General features: G+C 47.0%; 1 protein-coding gene across 1 annotated transcript in view; it reads right to left on the bottom strand.

Annotated features, from left to right (window-relative positions):
* The window catches only part of Galnt2 (polypeptide N-acetylgalactosaminyltransferase 2), a 142,918-nt gene that overhangs the window by 22,872 nt on the left and 96,672 nt on the right, over positions 1 to 23,374 (bottom strand). The window contains exons 4-7 of the mRNA XM_008845781.3: positions 6,552 to 6,650; positions 6,186 to 6,253; positions 5,905 to 5,970; positions 13 to 134 (exon numbers count right to left, since the gene is read on the bottom strand). Of these exons, the coding sequence (XP_008844003.1) occupies positions 13 to 134; positions 5,905 to 5,970; positions 6,186 to 6,253; positions 6,552 to 6,650 (355 nt within the window). The remainder of the gene's footprint in view (positions 1 to 12; positions 135 to 5,904; positions 5,971 to 6,185; positions 6,254 to 6,551; positions 6,651 to 23,374) is intronic.

Genomic DNA, 23,374 nt, shown 5'->3' with positions numbered 1-23,374 from the left:
TCCCAAGCTCACCTCAGAGACCCGTTCCAATAGCGGCTCCAACCAGCGCTCATTACACTCACAGTGGCTGTCCAGAAATGTCAGGACCTTGGCTTGGGCAGCATCAGCACCCCGGACTCGTGAGCGCATTAGGCCTGTGGGAGTGAGTTCAAAACACGTTAGAGGAGAGTGCCCTGCATCATACTGCCAGCAGCTTCCATGTTCCCCACAGAGCAGCTCCATGTCAACTGCCTGGGTGGATCAGCACTACTCCACAGCCACTGGGGCAGATTCCCAGCAGGCCTTTTAAAACTACTAATCTGATGATAGGAAGAAAGCTTTCTTAAATCTACTGTGTCCTGAGAAAAGTCTTCACCTAATGGAAATCACCTTTGTCAAGCGCCCAAAACATTGAAAGGACTTTCCTCTGGCATGACTACTGTTCCCTACTTAGCTGGGATAAGGAAGGTGTCACCCCATACCCTGAGAGTTAACAGTGTTAGGTCTGGTGGCTGTAACACCTGCAAGGGCACTGCAAAAATCTTAATCTCCATAAGCCACGAACACCAAGTCTGAGCCCAGCTATCTGGCTGTGATGTAAAGTCAAAGCCATTCACAGGCTTGTGATCTTGTGACACCTAGCTTCATTATGCCCCAACCTCATCGCTGGCCACAAATCAACTCTGCAAGGCTTTCATCAAACACAGTTTACTTGACCAGTGAGAACAAGTGTGTTGAGTTCCTTCTTACACAGTCAAAATGAGTTTCCAATGACTCTTACCACCTGTGTGCTACAGCAAGGAAAAGACGAGATTTTCAGTTCTGTGTTCTGCAAACCTTTGCTTGTGTAACAGTTTCAAATAGGGAGCTAAACATAAAAGGGCATTGTTTGAAAGGATTTCAGAGAAGTCTTTCATAAAGCAGAAACTTGAAGGGATTTACTGCTTGAAAGCAGGAGGTCGCAGAGTGAGGCACAGGTCTGCAGGGGCTCATTGGCAATCCAAGGTGTCCCACTACCTGCTGTGGTATAGCCCTTTCAGTTTGAGGTGTCAGAGGACTGTGCGCAGGACTTCCAGAGTGGCTGGAAACCGGAAAAGAGAAACACCCCAAATGAGGTTATCACCTCCTGAAGCCTGTGGCCGATTCCTGGCCTACGCAGGCTCAGGATCAAGAATAGCAAAGGCAGAGGTCAAAGGAAACGAGGCTCAGGTGCTCTCCACGCCAGTGGACACAAACTATGGAATCTGAGTCTCGCCAACTGAGAAAGGTTTGGAAAACACCTCTGCCTTCCAACAGAAATTCCAAAAGGATCACATTTGGGAAAACAACTGTTTTATGAATAAGGATCTACCCAAATGCACTTGTCTGACAAAGTACAAAAGACAAGCACCTACATGATGGGTAAGTTCAAGTCTTCAGGCAGTGTATGACTTAGATGCCAACAGACTCACATGCTGAAGGATTGATACCCAGCTGTGATGCTATGAGAGGTAAATGAAGTGTGAGGCCTCACCAGTGGACAATCCATGGATGGATTGCTGGGAGATGGTAGAAGTGGGTGGGGCCTAGCTGAAGGAACCGATGGAGGAGGGTCATCTCCTCCCCAGTCCCTTACCTTCCTTCCCAGGTGCTGTGAGGTAAGCAGTTTTGCTCCACCATACACACACTCTGTACTGTGATGCTTAGCCTGACCCAGACTCAAAGGAACAGGATCGAGCAACCATGGGCTGAAACCCCTAAAATCATGAACTAAAAAAAATTGCTTTTTGTAGGTATCTTGTTGTAGAGGTGAAAAACTGACACAGCCAGCAATTCAACTGCCCAGTTTAATTTCTCCAAAGATCAATTCTTTGGAAAAAAAATGGCACAACCTAGTATGTCTACACTGTATAATTCAGAATGTCCATTATACAGTGAAAACTTAGTAGACAGGAGAAGAAATCATAGTATGTGGCCCACACCCAAGAGAAAAGAAAGCAAAGTCATCCTGAGATGACCCAGATCCTGGAACTAAAGGATGGAGATTTAAAAGCAGCTATTACAGCTATGTTCAAGACTCGAGGGAAATGATGGCTTAACGAGTGAACAAGTGGGAGACCTCAGCAGAGAAATGTAACTGTAAGAATCAAACGGGTATTTCAAAACTGAAAAACAAAATGATCTAAAAACCCACTGAGTGGTCTTAAAAGCACAGCAGAGCTGGCAGGAGGGCTGGTGAACTTAAAGACGAGGCAACAGACAGATCCGCCTGGAAAACTAGAAATACTGAGGGACAGAAGGATCACTTCATGAGCTGACATGAAGTGGTTCTACGCAGGCAGAATGTACGGAGGTGTGCCTGAAGACTGATGCCAATCAGTCTCTAAATCTGGTTGAAAACATCATCTTATATATTCAAGAGGATTTTAGCAAACCTGAAGCAGGATAAATATACAGAAAATGAAAGCTAGGCAGATCAAGTCAGACAGCTGAGACACTGAAGACGGGCTTGGCTTTGGAGGGCAGGTGCAAATAACCCACCATACACAAGGAGGCACTATACATTATGACTATGTTCCGAAAGAAAAATGGGGCTGGAGAGAGAGCTCAGTGCTTAAGAGCACTTGCTCTTCAGTTTCCAGCATCCATGTTGAGTGGCTCACAACTGCCTATAATTCTAGTTCCAGGGGATCTGATAACCTCTTCTGGCCTTGGAGGACACCCACACATGTGTACAAACATACACATACATATAAACAAAAATAAATCTTAAAAGGGGCTGGAGGGATGGCTCAGCGGTTAAGAGCACTGGCTGTTCTTGCAGAAGACCCAGGTTTGAATCCCAGCACCCACATGGTTGGGTTATAACAATTGTTCGTAACTCCAGTTCCAGGGGATTCGATGCCCTTTTCTGTCCTCTGCAGGCACTGTACAACATGAGTGCACTTAGACACATGCAGCATAACACTCATACACATAAAATAAAAATAAATTAATTTTAAAAATCTTAAAAAGAAGAAAAGAAAAATGGAGGCTAGAGGCAGGCCCTATAAGGACATTCTAAAGTGCTGAAAGAAAAATTCATGGTCCATTCAGAACTCTAGTCAGAGAGCTTAATTAAAGGAGAAAGATTCTTCTGATAAATAGGCTGAGAGATTCTGCTGCTGACAGGGGCAAGGCCTGAAGGGAACCGTCTGGGCTGAAGGGCGAAGCCCACAGAGGGAAACCTGAACACACAGGAACTGCACACGAGGGCAGACTCTGCACACTTAATTTCCTTAAAAGATAACTGAGGGTTTCAGGCAAGATTTTAACACTGTATTATGGGGTTTACAATGTATGTAGATGAAACAGGTGGCAGCAAGGGTACATAGGCTGGGGAGGGGAGGGGACAGATTGCTGGAGGTTCTCAGGGTTGTGAGTGGTGGAGACTCACGGGCTCACTGTAGCAAGCTAAACTGCCTGTGCTTTCCCGTTAGGCTGTCACACACACCGCTGCTCCACAGAGGCCCATGATCTGGCTCCCCATGGACTCGCTGTCCCAAACACAGCAAGAGAGATGTGGGTTCTCACCAAGTGAACGCCCCACTTTAAAGCAATGCAAGGTTACCATTTAGAAGCACTGCTCTAAGTTTCAAAGTGAACTAACACACTGACAAGCTGGCAAGTGACTTACCAACTGCCGACTACCAGTTCTTTCTTCCCTGTCTCCACCCCACACTTCTTGCTTCTTAAGACTCTTAGCCCTTGTCAGCCTTTTCCCTTTTTTAGGTGGAGAGTGGACTGGAAAACTGAGTTCAAATACAGTTATTTGATGGGTTGTTTGGGAAAAGAAATAAGGCAGAGATCACAAGGTTTTTGGTTTACTGCAGGCTTGGGGGACTAATAAGTCCTGGAGCAGAGTTGCCCAGGGTACGGTACGGATGACTGCTCTAATGGTGTGTTATGAACACCTGGCTGGTGACCTTGAATGTTGGTGGCAATGCTCGGTAGGTTTGGCCACTGCACCGATTAGATTTGGCTGGACCTTCTGTTGTCTTACAAGCCCTCACTTCTGTGTGCCTTTTTCGTGAGACTGTCTTTTGCTTAGGTTATTCTTTGGCCCCAGCTCAATATCATCCCTCTGCACAAAGCCTCACTTCCTGTGTCTTCTGAATGAGCCTTCCCTGACTGACTTCACTGGAGCTCTCCCTCCACGTACTTCTAACACTGCCCCATAATTTCTAGCAGTCTGTATTATAATCTCTCATTATGTTTATTTCCAAAATTAAATTGTCCTCAAGGACAGGAATACCCAACTTTATATTTTTATCAATATATTCTCCTGTGTCTAATACAGTGCTAAGCACACTGTAGGTGTTTAATAAATGCTTGCTGACTAAGATTTCTGCTAAGAACAACTTCTTGCCTTGACCCCAGCTGGACAGGGAACTGGAGGAAAACCTATGTACTGACTTGGGATACAACCACCACCATGGATCCACGTCAGCCTCAGACAGTGGAGGGGAGAGGGTGCTATGGTTTTGTGACTGCTGGAGACTGGAAGGAGGAGCCCAAGGGGCTGTGCTCCCCGACAAGCTTCTAGACCCTGAAGTGGGAAGGCAGTCTCTTCCATAATCGTCAGTGCAGGAGAGACTGACGGTGCGGGGCTGGCATTTGTAAAATCATGTCAACAAGAAATGACAGTGCTCTCTCTCCATTTGGGACGGTTCTCCTTCAGCAAGCTGTCAGATTTGAGTCTGTGATTGTACCCGATGCCTGGAGGACCCGATGCCTGGAGCACCCGATGCCTGGAGTGCAGTCATTGCACTGCTCATGGTTAAGCTTCCATGCTTCTTCTAAGCTCTTATTAAAGTCAAGGGTCTGATGGGACTTCCCAGTTGTGAGTGAAAAGACGCATTTTCTAAACTCATAAATAGAAATGTGGTTAAACGCTTGGCCTCAGGTACAAATAATTAAAGTTAGTTAAGCTATGACTGTCCTTCCTGGGTCTGCTGGGGCAGGGTTCCCAGATAGCTTTGGCAGAGGGAGGGAGACAGAAAGACAGGTAACTAACTACTATTTCTCTGAAGCAATTCCACCAGGCCAGGGCAGGCAGGTAGAAACTGGAGTCCCTAAAGGCATATATGTGTCAAAAGCCCTGCAGACTGGCTGACTGACTAGAACTTCATGGGAAGTTAGAACATTGCAGATTGAGAGCCAAAATTATCTTGGCCTGTCTCTGAACTATCATTTGCATTTGACCAAGCAACTCTATGGCTATCAGGCTCACAGCAGCTCACTATCTTCTAAACCGCAAAGCTAAGAATGCCGCGAGATGGCACCTGAAACCCATAAGAGATTTCCCTGCCCTGTGGTTAACTTGCTTACCAGATGTCCCCACTGTTGTTATTTGGTAAATGCACTGACTTATGACCTTTTTCTCTGTGACTACAAAAGTCTCTTCTAGAGGGGAAGATGTTGCTGCAGATTAGGGTTCTACCGTGTGACAATCTTGTCAGATGGGATTTAGAATCACCAGAGAAACAAGCCTCTGGGCATACCTACAAGGAAACTTTCAGATTATCTTAACTGAGATGGGAAGACACACCATAAATGTAAGTGGCATCATCCCATGGATTGGGGTCTTGGATTGAGCACCAGCATCCATCTGTCTCTGCTTCCTGACTGTGAATGCAATGTGACCAGCTGCCTCATGCTCCAGCCCCCATGCTTTCCCACCACGATGGACTGTATTCTCTAGAACTGTAAGCCAAAATAAACCTTTCTTCCCTTAAGAAAGCTTTTGTCAGGTATTTTGTCGTGGCAATGATAAAAGTAGCTAATACTTAGTGGGCATGGATTTGATCAAAACACCTTATATGCGTGTATGAAATTCTCAATAAATTATTAAAAAAAAAAAGTACACAGTATCTCAATAGTGTCCCACAAAGGAGCCTTTCTTACCTTCTCGCCGGTCATTTCTGAGGACTCGCACTTTCTCAATCTTCCCCAAGAGGGCCCCATCCTCGGCTAGGGAGAGAAAAGAGGCAGAGCATGGTGAACCCGAGTCTGCACAGAGCTCCAGGCTGGAGCATAGCATTCTCAATGACCTACAGAAGCCCTTCCTCTGGGCCCTCAGGAGGGCATCTCTTCCCTTGCTCTGGGATGCCCACTGCCCACTCCTCCCCAACACCCTACCACACAGGAGGCTGACCCCGAGGGTGAGGTGAGGTCATGTGACTCACGATCGTTGCTGTAGTCATCCACCAGGATTATCTCCTTGATGAGATGGGGTGGACTCCTCTTAAGCACACTGAGAAGACAGGGGACAAGAGCCTTGTGAGGGTTGAGTTCTCTTTTGGTTCCCCAGCCGTAGCTAGACCCCAATTCCCCCAGTGCCTGACAGTTTGGTGCCCTTGTCTACAGTCTCCACTGAGCTCTTTTGGTTTCCCAGCCTTGGCTGGAGAAGCCACCCTCACTTCCACTGCCCACTCTGTGCTTGGCAGTTGTCTGCAGCCTCTACTGACTGTGCCTGAGATGCAGCTGGTGCCTGGAACCCCAACACTTCCTATGAGATGCAATCGGTGCTGAGGGGTGTCTGTTGGCCTCACCTGACCACTGTCCGCAGCAAGGCCGACCTGGCTTCATTGTGAAACGTAATCACCACACTGGTGGCTGGAAGGTCTACCCGCCACTGTTTCCGCTGACACCTGAGGGATAATTAAGACCGTTCTGTGAGCAATGGGCACAGTCAGGCACAGACTGTCCCCAAGGGACAAGCAGTGGGCAGTCAGGACCAACAGAATATGGTTAGCTTGTCAGCTGTGGAAGGTTCTGGCACCACAAGACATATGGGCTCTGCTTAGAGATGAGGGAACTTGGCAAATGGTTAGGTATTGAGAGGTGCATTCTGAAGTGGTGAAATCAGTCCCTGTCGCAGGCAGATGCACCTTCAATCATGTGCAGGCCACACTTCACAGCAGTTACCTCTGGGCAGAATTGGTACCGCTGCTCTTTCCTCACCTTCTGGTTTGCCTGCAATAGGCTTGTGCTGTGTGAGTGACTAGGGGTCTGAGTCTCACAGAAACAATGGACCCACTGACCACTCTCCCTCATAATACCTGCAAGGCCACCCCCAGGAACCTAGTGACAGGAGTAGACTGTTCATGGGACTGGGGCTGGCAGGTGGGTGCATTGGGGCTGCCTCAAACACAAGACCATAAGAACCTAGGTCTGTAAAGATGGTAGGTGGCACAGGAACTCACATCTGGATGGGCACTTAATGAAAGCCACTTTTAAAGGTATGTCTCTTAAGGGTCTCCACTGACGATGCTCAAGTATCATATAATCAAGACATCTACACAGCCAAGTAGGATCTGGCTCAGTGTAGAACCCATGTGAGAACCCAGTCCAAGCCACTGCCCCACAGTGCAGTGTCCTAGAGTTTCCACAAAGTCCCCTAGGCAGGACATGGAACTTGAGAGAGCTTTAGGAAGCTGTCAGCTATGGCTGAGTGCAGCCAGAGTCCAGAGTCACCAAATGGTGAAGCCACTGACACCAAAGAGAGGGAGTCCAGCAGTGCAGGAGGGTCTACAAGGGGGTGCTGAGCTCGGGGGGACACCTGTAAGCTGCAGGGGGCCTGCTGCCTGTCCCTAGGCTCTTCCATGCCCACATTTGCCATCTCCCCAGGTGGCAGAGGGGGAAAGCCTTCTACAGTCCCACACACAGAACACTCAGTTTATTCTTTGGCTCCATCATCGGCACCCAGAATTAGATGGCGTCTGCCGTGAATGGAAGTCAGTGGGAGCAGGAGACGGATTTTAGAAGAACCCTGGGGCTCAGCCACAGCTTAGCACTCAAAGGTTGAGCAACAGGGTGGATGCTGGAGCAGCTGCTGTACGGCCACAGTGATGTGGGAGGGTGGGAGCTACTAAGACATGCGTGCTCCCTCAGGACCGAGAAAATGAGCTCGGAGCAACAGACTTCGAACATGAGCAAGAAAAGCAGTGCAATTACAAAGCAATTAGGCTGGAACGGCAGAAGGGGCTTCTTTGGCTAATTTTAGTCATTATAACAAGCTCCTTTCAATTAATCATGAGGAAATTGTGTAACAGGCAGTTGTTGGGGAAAAAACACCGCATTTTGCAATTAATATCTACTCTCACTGCAGCAGAGCATTTATGGACAAGAAAATCAATAGGCGAGCTGATCCCCCTCACACACGCACCCCATTTTAAAAATTAGCAGAAAGTTAAGAGGAATGGAAGGAAGAATCTGCAAAGCTTCAAATGTCAACAAATTACCAAATAACATCACTGCCAAGAAGCCAGTCTGTCATGCTACGGAAAGAGGACCCCATGCTGCTGTGGCCAGGCCTCGCTTAGCTCAGCAGGAATGGCTGAACCAACAGACCTGGGCTGAGAGACTCGCTCAACGGAGTTTACAGGGCCATGTAGGACCTTAAGACACAGACACAGAGACACAGATAGGCATTTTTCATTCTCGAATTACAGGAAACTAGGCCCATCCAATCACACCCCATTCTCTCGCTTTCCTTTTCTTTGCAGGAAGCTCATCTGCCAGAAGCTTTGGGAAGTCTCTCGGGGCTCTGGAAGCATTTTCTGGAACACACAGGGCTGCTGCTTTGCACTATTTTATTAAAACTCCTCTACATATTCATAAGGCATCAGGCTTTGCTCAGTCTTGGCAATCATGAGACTTCAGTGGGATGCCATTCTTAAGGAGTAACAAGAGGCTAAAGATCTTATATTCCGTGGGTTGGAGTGAGTTTAAGTACAAATCCAGATAAGCCTCATACTCAACCAAGATGGAGGGCCAGGGGAAGTTCTGTAAGAAAAAAAGGTAATGAATTTTGCATTTAAGAGCCATATCCCGGTCAGCCAGCCCTCCTGGTCCAGAGGCAAGCCGGAACCAAGGAGCAGGGCTGCAGGGCACTTCTGGGAAGCAACTGACAGCAGAGACAGCAGGGAGTACCTGCAGCTACACGATGCTGAGAAGACCAGCCACAGGGCCCAGCTTACTGGAGGCTCCAAAGACTTGTGCTGATGTGGTTATTCAGGAGCCCAGTAAAATGGAGACTTCACAGAGCAGACACAAAGATTTTTTTAAAACCCTTAGTATAGTTCTAGAGTTCTGGAATTAGCTGGCTCTCAAATTGGCTGGAAATGAAAGCTAAATGCAACGTGCCCTGTGGTGGAGGTGGCCCGAGATGCAGGTGTCTCATTGGAATCATCCAGTGAGGGAGAAGGTCAGCTATGTGGAAAGGAAACTGAAGCATATTTCCCATGCCCCCCAGTGCAGCCCTCCTCAATCCCCCCAGCTGGTCTAGTTTCTGCACAGGGCTTCTGGTGCCTTTGGGCATTTCTCGCTGAGATGACTCATCACTCCTATGACCCTCACAGACTTCTATGACTACTGGGGAAATATAATAGACCTAAAAAGTCCTCTGACAGAGAGGCAGCTGTCACTGCTCTTATAGCACAGGTCGGGCTGCACACTTGGCAGCCATGTGTCCGTGGAGACTACCATCTGAGGACCATAGGTTAGAGTGGCACTTTCCCTAATAACATGGATTTGAGGGCACGGGGTGGACCCTGAGGCACACTTGCAATCCACAGATGGTATCTGGGGTGAAGAACAGAGGGAGATTCCTAGGCCTTCTGGAAGATGGAGAAACATTCGATGCAAAACAGTTTAAGATCTACACTGGGCTCAGGGAGCCACATTCATTATGAGACAGTTCTTAAGACTTTGTGGTGAATCGCAGGCAAGATCTGCTTCAGCTTCCTGAAACACCCATCCCATCCAGATATATTTGGATTGCCATTGTCTGGAATTGTGAGGCTGGGCCTTCAGAGTGGACTCTTGCTGTTCCCTCTGGGATAGGTCAGTTATCTAAGAAGTGGGTTTGTTATAAGCTCACCTACTCTCTGCAGCATTGCTGAACTGTCGTTGCACACAAGAGGTCCTCACCAGAGGATGGTACTGAGTTCTCTGTCTTGGCCTGTTTTCTGCTGTTGTAATGAGATCCCAATTGGGAAATCCACACCCTGGGAAACTGACAGAGAACTCGGTACCATCCTCTGGTGAGGACCTCTTGTGTGCAATGACAGTTCAGCAATGCTGCAGAGAGTAGGTGAGCTTGTAACAAACCCACTTCTTAGATAACTGACCTATCCCAGAGGGAACAGCAAGAGTCCACTCTGAAGGCCCGGCCTCCCAATTCCAGACAATGGCAATCCAAATTCCATGACTGCTGGAGGGACAGTCCAACCACAGTAAGTGGTAATTAAGCATGAGTCAGGCTTTTTCTATGGGAAAGATGTAAACAGACATATTTTAAAGATAAACGTCAAGTTAAAACAGTGTGGCTCTCCTAAGCACCTTCTGGTTATCTGACCATAGAACAAGCCTGCTGGGATCCTCTGTGGCCAGGAGAGCCCTTTAGTCCTGGTCAGGGTTTCAGGGTTTGGGTGTCACCCATCCACTCTCTCTCTCTCTCTCTCTCTCTCTCTCTCTCTCTCTCTCTCTGGCAGGATGTAGGCCACAGCATGACTTCTCAGTGTGTATCCTCCACCTCCCTCAAGTGATGTCTCAAAGGTGGACAATGCTAGGCCTAGCAAAGGCACACATTTCAAGGTCTGGTCGCAATGATGTGTATTTACTTTTATGGATGACACAACTGGCATTCGGGTTCCTTCAGTCTGTGAATGTAGTGAGAGAGATAATTCTAGCTTTGATTTGCTGACACAAAAACAAAAACCAAAGCAGGAAGGAAAAAAAAGTCCCTGTGTTTGCAAAGATGAAGAGTCAGATCCTGGGCGACAAACAGACATCAAGGAGATAAGGTCCCAGGTCTCCTTACAGGTCCAACCTGACCTCCAGTGACGTCAAGACAGCACTTAGAGGCATTAACACACAAGCAGGCACCTCCATTCTGCAAATCTTAACATTCTGTCATACTGCCAATTGGCTGAAATTTTTCAAATGAAATGGCAGGTGACAGGCAATAGTTCCAGTTCCTTCATGTCTCTTCCTGCTTCAACTCCATGTCATGGTAGGTAGTCACTGTCCTGGATTCAATCCTAGGTTTTTTTTTTTTTTTTTTTTTTTTTTTTTGATAAGTCCCAGCTGTCCTGGAACTCACTATGTAGACCAGACTGGCCTTGAACTCACAGAGATCTGCCTGTCTCTGCCTCCCGAGCACTGGGATTAAAGGAGTGTGTCACCATGCCCAGCATGTTTAAAAAGTCACATACACTAATATTCATGAGTGTATTAGTCACTTTTCTGTTGCTGTGATAGAAACACTGACCCAAGCAATTTATAGAAGGAAGAATTTATTTGAGCTTATGGTTCCAGGGGAATTACAGTCTGTCTTGGTGGGGAGGCATGGTGGCAGAGGTGGCTAGAGAAGAGGAGCAGAAGCTAAGCTCTACATCTTCTAGCAGGCACTGGAAACAAGAGAGCAACTGGAGATCTGGCAAGGCTTAAGAACTCTCTAAGCCCACCCCCAGTGACGTGCTTCCTCCAGGATAGCCGCATCTTCTAAAGTCTCCCAAAACAGCGCCACCATGTGGGGACAAAATGTTCAAATACTTGGAGCCTATGGGGGACATTTTCATTCAAACCATCACAGAAGGGGAAGAACCACCCTAAATGTGGGCAGCATCTTCTGGTGGCAGCCCAGACAAAACGACATGGAAGAAGGAAACATTCACTTTTTGCCTGCTTCCCTTCACCAGCAACAGCTGATAAGTTTATCTACACTGTTGCTGTGGCATTCCTACACTGATACTAAAACCAACTGCTTCAAGTTCCAATATAGACTGAAGACCATCAGCTTTCCAGGAATCCTTCAGGACTTCAGCACCAGAGTGGGACTGCTGAGGCAATCAGCCTTATGGACTGAGCAAGCACCGAATTCTCAGCCTCTCCAATGTGGCACAGACATTGTTGGACTACCTGGACCCTGTCCTGTAAAGCAATCCCCATATATGAATATATATTCATTTTATCTGTTGTTGTCCTAAAAAACCCTAACAAGACAGACACTACACACAGCTTTAATACAGTTTAAAAATCAGCATGCAGAGTTTTAAAAAAATTTAAGAGCTATCTGCTGAAGCCAGATAATTTAAAACAAATTGGAAAAGAGATATACTAGATGAGCACTAACACCAACTCAGGAAGATGGGACCCAATGAATGCTGGGATTCGGGATGCTAACTACCCTTCTGCCCTTGTGGAGAGTAAATAATGGTATAAAGACAAAGACTCAGAACTTACACCAGGACTTCCATGGATGAGGAGAAAAGTTCAAAGTCAAGATTGAACGAGGAAAACACATAAAAATTCCTTTCCAACATACTTGCTATTCTCTAGCACTAGAATTACTAAATTCACATTTAAACTAATCTATATTTCACTTCGAGGACACCATCTATATTAGTCAGGGTTCTCCAAAGAAACAGAACCAGTAGAATGAATATATATAGAGATAGAATAGAGTCCAAGTAGTTCAATAATGGCTGCAGCACACTGGAGAGGCTGAGGATCCGTAGTCGCTCAGTCCACAAGGCTGGATGTCTCAGTAGTCCCAATCTGGCGCTGAAGGTCTGATGAATTCCAAAAGATCAGCTAGTCTTCAGTCTACAGCAGCAAGATGAACTTACCACTGAAAGAGAAGGCAAGCAACAGAAGCCAGGCATTCTCCTCTGCCATGGCCTTTTATACTGGCTGCCATCAGAAGGTAACACCCACATTTAGGGTGTGTCTTCCAGCTTCAGATGATCCAATTAAGAACCTCTCTCTCATTTTAGTTAATCCCAGATCCAGTCAAACTGACATCCAGGATTAGCCATCACAAGTCCATCCCTTGTCAACTTGATACCCAATAGCATCTCTCTATGTCATGCTTAAACAATGTTGAGGTCATAATTTCATCTAACATGATATGACTAACCCATCATACAATGACCAATGCATTATATATCTTAGAGTAGGTGATAAGGTCTTCGAGGAATGCTTAGTCCTTTAGTGTCTCATAACCCAATATAATCATATAGGTTCACAACACTTAACCACTTAACACTTACCTCAATTACACATTCAAAAAATAACACAAGTATCTGCTTAACATATGTGTATACATGCACAAGGCTATTCTTAACCAAACAGTACAAAAATATTCATGTCAATTACAATCCATGTTTCTGCAACTGGTCACGTGGTATTTATAACTCAGTTGGTACTTGTAACTACCTTCCGCTACTACCCATTCTGTATTTCCTCCACCATCAGCAAGCACCTCTGCAGATCTTGGCTCTTTCCCTGGAGGAGTGACTCATACTTTCATCCCTGAAGGGTCTGGGCCATTTGTTGTCCTGTCTGGATTGGGTTGTTGCAGTTTCCCATTGACCTTAATCACAGGACATGGTAACACCAAAAGTTGCCCTAAGGAATCTCCTGCCTTCTAGATATAATCTTTATTACCTCCACTGTGGAGAACTAGTCCACCCAATTTCCCCCTGGTAGTCTGGGTCAATCACCCCTCCTAATACCGTTATTCTTTTCTTAGCCTGCTGTCTTAAGGGCATCAGAAGCCCAAAGTGGCCAGGGGGAAGTCTTAGTTTCCAGTTCAAGGGAATGTTTGTTGTCTCTCCTGGCAGAAGCACTCCCTCCTCTGGAACCAAAACATCCAAGCCAGCAGAGTGCAAAGTCAAGGGTACAGGAAGCAAAAATTTTCCTAGTGGGTCACCAGGGGTGATAGTGAGTGGAATCATTCCCACTTCCACCCCTTGATTCCTGGACCCGTGAATCCTGGCTATAGGAGAAACTGTACCATATATTGGACGCTGATTCAAAGCATACACTGCCTTCTGGAGGACCCTTCCCCAGCCCTCCAGGCTATTGCCACCTAATTGGCGCTGTAACTGTGTCTTTAAGAGATCATTCCATTGTTCTATCAAGCCAGCTGCTTCAGAATGGTGGGGCACATGATAAGACCAGTGGATTCCATGACCATGGGAAGTGCCCACTGTCGCCCTTCCTTGGCTGTGAAGTGAGTTCCCTGGTCAGAAGTGATGCTGTGTGGAATACCATGATGGTGGATAAGGCATTCTGTAAGACCCTGGATAGTAGTTTTGGCAGAAACATTACGTGCAGGAAAGGCAAATCCATAACCAGAATAAGTGTCTATTCCTGTAAGGACAAAATGCTGTCCCCTCCAAGATGGAAGTGGCCCAATGTAGTCAACCTGCTACCAGGTTGCTGGCTGGTTGCCACGGGGAATAGTGCCATATTGGGGGCTCGGTGTTGGTCACTGCTGTTGTCAGATCTGGTACTCAGCAGCAGCTGTAGCCAGGTCAGCTTTCATGAATGGGAGTCCATGCTGTCGAGCCCATGCATAACCTCCATCTCTGCCACCATGGCCACTTATTCATGGGCCCATTGAGTAATGACAGGGATAGCTAGAGAAAGAGGCTGACAATCCACAAAACGGGTCATCCGATCTACCTGATTACTGAACTCATCTTCTGCTGAAGCCACCTTTTGATGAGCATTTACATGAGACACAAGTATGTTCACACCCTTTGCCCATTTGGAGAGATCTATCCACATACTTCTTCCCCAAATGTCTTTCTCGCCAATTTTCCAATCATGCTCCTTCCAAGTCCCTGACCATCCAGCCAAACCATTGCTACAGCCCATGAATCAGTATATAGTCACACTTCTGGCCATTTCTCCTAAGCAAAATGCACGACCATGTGCACTTCTCGAAGTTCTACACACTGTGAAGAATTCCCATCTTATAATATAGGGCACACCCCATGAAACCATAGGTGCATGCTTGAGAACAGGAGGCATCATAACAGGAGTAGGAACCATAGTCATTTGGGCAACTTTTTCATGTAACTTGCTTGTGCCCTCCGGGTCTGCTCAAGCCCGATCAGATATATACCACTTCCACTTGATAATGGATTGTTGCTGTGCATGCCTACTTTATGGTTTGGTGGGGTCAGATAACACCCAGCTCATGATGGATGGCTCCAGTCGCATGGTGATGTGGTGGCCCATTGTCAAACTTTCAGTTTCCACTAAGGCCCAATAGCAGGCTAAGAGCTGTCTCTCAAAGGGAGAATAGTTGTCCGCAGATGAAGGCAAAACCTTACTCCAAAATCCCAATGGCGTCCGCTGTGATTCCCCTATGGGGGCCTGCCAGAGACTCCAAACAGGATCTCTACATGCCACTGATACCTCAAGTACCATCGGGTCTGCTGGATCATATGGCCCAAGGGCAACTTGTACAGCAGCCTGGACCTGTTGAAGGGCCCTTTCCTGTTCCAGGCCCCACTCAAAGATAGCTACCTTCTGGGTCACTTGATATATGGGTCATAGTAACACACCCAGGTGAGGAATGTGCTGCCTCCAGAATCCAAATACTCCCATCAAGCATTGTGCTTCTTTCTTGGTGGAGGGAGGGGCCAAGTGCAACAATTTATTCTTCACCTTAGAAGGAACGTCTCTGCACACCACTGAACTCCTAGAAATTTCACTGAGGTAGAAGGCCCTTGAATTTTGGTTGGATTTTTTTTCCCCATCCTCTCATGTGCATATGCTTTACCAATAAGTCCAGTCTGTCTGCTACCTCCTGCTCCCTGGATCCAGTCAGTATAACATCATCAATACAGTGGACTAGTGTGATATTTTGTGGAAGAGTCAGGTGATCAAGATCCCTTCGAACCAACTTATGGCACAATGCTGGAGAGTTAATATACCCTTGAGGTAGGACAGTAAAGGTATACTGTTGGTCTTGCCAGCTGAAAGCAAATTGCTTCTGATGGTCCTTATGAACAACTGGTATCAAGAAGAAGCATTTGCCAAATCAATAGCTGCATACCAGGTACCAGGAGATGTATTAATCTGCTCGAGTAATCACAACTTGATTAAGTTTTCAATAGTCAACTGTCATTCTCCATGACCCATCTGTCTTCTGCACAGGCCAAATAGGAGAGTTAAAGGGAGATGTGGTGGGAATCACCACCCCTGCATCTTTCAAATCCTTGATGGGAGAATTTCTGCAGTCCCTCCAGGGATGTGATACTGTTTTCAGTTCACAATTTTCCCTGGCAGAGGCAATTCCAATGGTTTCTAGGGTCTCCCGGAATCAGTGTCAACTCAGAACCAGTATCCAATAGGTCACGGAAAGTCTGATTATTTCCTTCCCCCCGAATGTACAGTTACTCTAGTAAAAGGCCACAGGTCCCTCTGGGAAAGGATGGGCGAGAGGCGAACAGCATAACTCTTTGGTACTGTGACAAGGTCCTTCCTCAAGGGCACCCGGCCTTCCCCTCAGTCAAGGGGTTCTGGGTCTGTAAACTGTTTCAAGTCTGGAAATTGGTTGACTGAGCGAGTTTCTCTATTGCTACGATCCAATACTGACTTCCTGTCATTTGTCCTAGAGCTTTTCTGCTTATACAGATCAAATGAAAACTTAGTAGGCTTCTTATGTATGTGGTCCCAGGAAACACCATGATTGATTAGCCTGTACCACAGGTCCATTCGAGTCATGCCATTGTAGGTATTGTTTTGCCTTTGCCGCCCATTACAATAAGTATACTCATCTTGTCTTTGGTAACTCAGTACTGCCACCTGACCCCTACTCCGAGGCCCTGTTATACCTATCATATTTACATTTAAGTTATGCAATTGAGCAGCAGCATCTCTAACTGTAAGATTCGGCATAAGGAAAAGAGCAAAAACAAAGCTCTTCAAATGTTCTGGTGTCTCTCTCAGTCCTTTCCATCTTATACAATCAGTAAAAGGCATGTCCTCTGGGCCCGCCCATTGTGGAGGATTTGGCATTGCACTGCGAATCCCCTCGAGCATGCCAATTTGCCTGAGTCTTACAATCCCTTCATCAACACTAAACCAGGGGATATTAGGTATCTCCAGCTCTCTGTCAGTAGGCCATCTTTTGATAAATACCTCAGCCAACCAATCAAATAAAGTTTTAACACCCTTTTTAACTGCACGAGCTTCCATATTAAACCTAGAATCTCGAGTCAGGGGGGCCATGTCAGTAAACTCAGCCTGATCCAATTTTATGTTCCTTCCACCATTATCCCATACCCTTAAAATCCATTCCCAGACATATAGACTTCTGCTTGAATGAATTCGCAAATTCACTAAACTCTTTAGTGGTGTAGCGCACCTCCTCATGGACCACACTTTCTCTCCTCTCGGGGCCTCCCTAGGTTTGAGTCTGGTTTTAGGTCTAGAGGCAACAACTGGGCCCTGAGGGACATCAGCTTTGTCTTGCTGAATGGGATTAGTTTCCTCAATGGGATTAGCTTCCTCAATGGGATTAGTTTCCTCAGCCAAGGGTCGGGAGGGTGGGTCTGCTGAGGGTGCAGAGATTAGGTGAAGCAAATTCCTGAGTCTGAGGATTCAAAGTCCTCAGCCTCCCCAGGGTTCTCCCACACATCTCCATCCCATGTGTCAGGATTCCAATCTTTCCCTACCAATGCCCTCACCTTTACTGCTGACACCCTTCAAGGCTGGGAATTAAATTTGCGTTGTAGGTCAGCCAAAAGTATAATAAGGGCTCCAGCTTGATCTTCTGCAGCTTTAGCTCTCTGGTTGCTGGAGTGAAGATTCTCTTCCAGGGCACACTTGGAAACTTTTACACTGTTGATTCGAATCTGGAGCTTGTCAATTTTATCATTAAGTTCATTGGTACCACATACACTAATATTCATGAGCAACACGGTATTGATCTCCATGGATGGCATGCTGGTAATTGCTGCTTGCTTGGGCACCCTGGCTTCTCCCCACAGCCCTGCTGTGTTCAGGTGGAGATTCCCACCCTAGAAGCAGCCACAGTCCCTTCCTACTCTCCATTAGAACAGGGTGACAGTGACACTCCTGGTGCCAAGTTTCTTCAAGCTGTTCACCTGTGTGTGGGCTCACATTTGACAGCTGAGTTGCTCCCGGTTCCAACTTTGCTCTATTGTGGTCACAGGGCCTCGTATTCCTGCCTCCCAAGGGCTGAGATGGCAAGTATGCACCACAATGCCAGGCTTGAAATTCTGCTTCTTGAATTTTCCTAGAAAACCGCCTCTTCTGTTGACGTTCCAAATTTCTTTGCATAGAAGTGTACTTTGAATTTTCTTCTGATCTTAGCTACACTGGTTCTTTAATTCTTTGTGATATTGAATCATGTTTTCTGTTTCTGTTAATTGCTATCTCTGAAACTGTTTTGGACACAGGGTCTTAGTATATAGCCTTGGCTAGTCAAGAACTTGGTATGTAGACCAGGCTGGCCTTGAACTCACTGAGCTCCTCCACCTGCCTCTACCTCCTGAGTACTGGAATTAAAGGTATGTGCCACCATGCCCAGATTGAAATGTATCTTTGAAGATGGAGGTGCCACACAGTCCTCTGTGTTTTGTTTTTCTAGTTTGTTCACTTTTCTCTGACCGTCATTCCTTTCTTCCTTCTGCTTCATGTTTTCCCTGCTGCTCTGCCACCTCGAGTGAGAACAGACTGAGCTACCCCACATGAGGAACCAGGTTGACTGTGGATAGCTCAATCAAGTCCCTAACTGGAAACATGGGTGGTTCTTCTCTGGCCAAGAAGAGGGGGAGGCAGGGACCACCACCCTGGCTCTGTGAAGACAGTGGGGAGGTGTGTGCTTCAATTCTAAACTGAGGGGCACTCCTGCAGAAGAGCTAGGAATACAGAGAAGTGGGAGCAGGGTGGCTGCTCCAACCCCTGCCTCTCCCACTCACCTAGCACTTGCAGGTTTGTGAGTCTCCACAACATGTCCAGAGCCAAAAGTCTTAAAGATCAGAAGAACGCTTAAAATGACTCCTGCTGCTTCCAAGCTGGTGTATGGAGACACAGGAAGAAGGGATGTTAACACCTGACCCCGGGATGGAAGCTGAGAGCAGGACCGGGCCCACAGGAGTTATGAATGCCTTTACACTTTCTAGTATTCTTGCCCATGGAAAATGCTGGGCGAGTTGTTCCATCTCTGAGCGGGGAAGGTGGGTCTGTTGTCTTAGTGGCTGCCATGGCAGCTAATACAGCATCCTGTTGGACTGTTGTGTAGCTGGGGTTCCGAACAGGCCAGAGCTGACCACTAACCCTGGGCTGGACACACACTCAGGAGCTGGCATCCAAAGTGGGCAGTCGCTAAATGACCACACTGCTGACCAGCATAGAGCTCAAGTGGGTCAGGGGATGTCAGACTTGCCCGTGGGGCTCAGTGAAGTATAGGTTTCCGGTCCTGCTGCATCCCTGACCCAAACAAGGCCAAGGCCAGGGCCAGGCCAGGCCTGGAATCCGAAATTCATAAAGCCCTGGGCAATGCTGAAGCACCTGTTCTTAGCTTCATTAAAAAATTTATTTACTGGGGCTGGAGAGATGGCTCAGCAGTCAAGAGCACTCATCGCTCTTGCAGAGGACCTGGGTTCAATCCCCAGCACCGACATGGTGGCTACGAACCATCCTTAACTCCAGTTCCAGGGGAATGCGAAGCCCTCTTCTGACCTCCACAGTATTGCACGACACGGGTGCACTCACATATATGCAGGCAATACACTATACACATAAAATAAAAATAATAAATAAAAAAATTGATTTACTAAGTTTTCATACATGCATACATTATACACTGAGCACATTCCCCACATACCCAGCCCTTCCCTTCCACTGGTCCCTTTGTCCCCTAGACAGTCTTGTCTCAACTTTCATGTCATGTATGTACATGATTCTATTCTATCTATATAAAATCTGTGATCCACAAATGAGAGACAATGTGACATTTGTCTTTATGAGACTGGCTTAATTCACTTAATATAGTATCCCAAGTTGTATCCATTTTCCTATAAATGACATGACTTTGTTCTTTATGGCTGAAAAAAACCTCTCATTTTACATAACATATTTTCCTTATCTTTTCCTCTGATGTTGGACACCTAGGTTAGTTCCATAGCTTAGCTATTGTGAACAGTGCTGCAGTAGACATTGGTGTATAGGTATCTCTGTGATGTGTTGACCTGGAGTCCTCTGGGTAAATTCTCAGGAGTGGTATAGCTGGGTCACGTGGAATATCTATTGCTTAGTTTTTGTTTTGAAATGCCTCTACTTTAACTTCCTTTTAAGAAACACATGAGCAGAGATGCTACTGGTGGCACAGGGTTCTGCCAACCCTGCCTGTGACCATAAACAGCACAGAAACTACGGGGACTCAGCAGCCCTGTATGCTTCCCACCCTCTCCCTAAGGTCTGACCCCAGGGGTCCTTAGTATGCACAGCCCTGTCAATGCTGGGTTCCCCACTCCTCTGGTTCTGGAGTCAGCAGTAGAGAGTTGGAGCTCAGCACCGGGGAAAAGGCCCTATACAGCATGTGCAATAAGAGCTTGCTGGAACAGCCTCACCCCACCCCCACCTCAGCCTGATGCACGTCTCTTCACCCTGCCCACTACAACAAGGTGGGCAGCTCCACATTTCCAGGTGGGTTGCCATGGAATCTTCTAGACGTCTAGATGAGCAACTGGATAACATGTGAATTGGAAATGGAAGCAGAAGAAAAAAAAAGTTAAAGCAAAAGCACTAAACCAGCTGTTGTACAATGTTCACTTAAAATGCTTAGTGACCCAACAGTTGGCTCCCAGCCAGCCTTGCTCTCTACCCAGACTGTTCTAGGTCTTCTAACACCAGAGGGCCAAAACCTAAAAATATTTAATGACCTCTGCAGGATGCTCTGAAATTAAGCTTCTTAAGGTCTGGCTGCCAGCAGATCCGACAAGCCCCATCTATCCTGGGTTTGTCTCACATCACAATTACTAACCTAAAACAACTTTCCCACGTCCTGCAGGCCTGGCAACCTGAACTGCAAGCAAATAGGAGCCAAGTTCAAAACCACAACACTTATCATTCCCTGACACAGTGGCTCTGCCTCTGAAGGCTCTGGCGCCCCTAGGGAAGCTTTGGGTGCAGGACAAAAGCGTACACACACCAGAGACTGTGGGGATTGAACCCAGCACAGTTCTCCACACACTACAGGCTCTGACACTAGGTAGGCACTTCCCAGCTGGCAGAGGAAAGTCTCCACCTACAAGGCCCCATAAGGTGTTTTCAGAAAGCTGAGCTGTCCTTAAGGGACTAAAACTTGCTCACTCAGGATTATCGTCTGCCCTCCACTGCCTCCCAGTGCCTTTCCAGACACTAAATTTTAACTGAAAACTTTTTCAACAGTCAAGAGCTGTTGGAAGCTGAGAAAATAACAGCCTTGGACAGAGCTGTCTGAGTGTTCCCTTTATTGCACCAAGCAGACCTCACCAGCAGCGCACACTTATGCTGTGAACTGGAATTGTTTCAGAGAGTTAGATCAAGGGCTGCCCTTTAAACTCATTCCTCCTGAAGCCAGACACACCACCCCCAGCGAGAAGCTGGATTGTAGGAACCACAATCCATTCCTTCCCTTCTTCCAGTCAGACATGCACCCTGGTCCCCAGCTGTGTACTCTCTTGTCTGGGACAATGACACAGCTTCCACACTGTGGGATGGTCCAGTTCTGGATTCTATAAGAGCCATGCCTCCATTTGCTCTGCTCCTCTCTCCAAGTGGCTAACCTTCAAGGCGACCTTCCCAGGGATTGCTGGGCAACTGGCTTGCTTTCCCCCACATGTCTGTTTCTTCTGAGCCAAACACCAGAGCTGCATGACAGTGGCAGTTGTTCACTTGCACTGAACTGATGGGCAAATGCGTGAGCTCTTCCCAGCAGGAGGTCTGGGCACTGCCTGGCCACAGATGCCCTCAATGTTCTGTGTTTTGGTAAGTTTGGCAACTGCAAGCTGGCCCCTTTCCTCTCAAAGAGGAAGAACAGATAGGCATTTAAGCACTGAGTGTGTAGATGTGGCCTTGAAGCAGAAGGCTCACTGTGTAGGCTTCCCCAGGTCCTAGGTCTCCATGTCCATATTGTGGACAGGACACTGGATCTGTCCCATCTCTTGAAGCACAGCTAGTAGTACCTGCTGGGCTCCCTTAACCGGCTCCCATTGAGAATCACAGCTTTCTTTTATTGAATCTTAGAGAAGAAATCAGTTTCCTCTTGATGGCAGAATGGGAAGTCATGGTAACCAGTGAGCTGGACACTGGCTCCTATAAACCAACAGTTACAGCACTTCAGTCCAATCTCCTCATTCTTGACCCTGAGGGTCTCTGTGCATAACCAAGGCAACACGAACACATCCCTGTCACCCCTTTCTTGTGGACTTTGCTTTGGGAGGGTGGCCAAACTCAAGGTGAGCCCGAGTGATCTATGACAAAGTTCATTTCCCCAGCTGCTTCCTGGGTCACAAGCAGCCACAGCGTCTGGGCTCTGTCTGGCCTACCGACCACAGAAAAAAGTCCCAGAGGCTTTAGCAAGAGATCTGCTTCCAGGTGAGAGCAGAAAGCCACTAGGAAAAGTTCATTTCTGCCCTGTGGTGGCTGGTCTGGAAAGTAATCTGCATGTATGGGGCTGTGGCAGCCTATCTGCATCCACACAAGGCAAAAACACTGAGGTGAGAAACCAAACACCTGAGAGGGGGTTAAGGAGAGTCTCAACAGCCTTGGATGCTACCTCCAGACTTCTTGTTCAACAATGATGGGTCTCTTCTGTGTCAAGTGTCCTGATAACCATAAATGACCACGTGGGGATGGTCTTGGGCATCTCCCGATGGTACTGAATGGAGGAAGAGCAACACAGCGTGGCAATGTACAGCGTTCAAGGAAAATCACAGCAACAGATACTCTACCCCATACACTGTGGACTTAGTGTTCTCATGTGTCAAAGGAAAGCTGTCCGCAGGAGAGCAAAGGCTTCTAAAGTGTCATTCACATTGTGACTATCCTGCAAAGTCACATGAAGCTCCAATCTAAAACAGATTAAAGAACTTGGGGCATGGAGATGGCTCAGCAGGTAAAGGTACTTGCCACCAAGCCTGATAACCTGAGTTCAATTCCTGGGACCTGCACAGTGGAAGGAGAGAACTGACTCCTCTGATTTTCATGTGCACACACACATTTGCCTATGTGCGCACACATAAATAAATGCAATAAAAAGGGGGGGGTTCTGGAGAGATGGCTCAGTGGTTAAGAGCATTGGCAGAAGACCCAGGTTCGGTCCCCAGCACCCACATGGCAGCTAACAACCATCTGTTATCTCCAGTTCCAGCGAATCAACACCCTCTCCTGACCTCAGAGGGCACTGCATGACATTACTGTACTTACATACATGCAGGCAATACACTCATACACATAAAATAAAATAAATAAAAATAATATTTTTTAAAAATAAAAGAACTTGGGGCACAAAACAGGGAGCATTAAACTACCTCATCAGTACAGTCTAACAGGT

The sequence above is a fragment of the Nannospalax galili genome, unplaced genomic scaffold (genome assembly GCF_000622305.1).
Source record: "Nannospalax galili isolate Female #2095 unplaced genomic scaffold, S.galili_v1.0 scaffold702, whole genome shotgun sequence".
Lineage (NCBI taxonomy): Eukaryota > Metazoa > Chordata > Mammalia > Rodentia > Spalacidae > Nannospalax > Nannospalax galili.
Note: the sequence above shows the minus strand (reverse complement) of the source record. Positions and strands in the feature narration are given on the sequence as shown.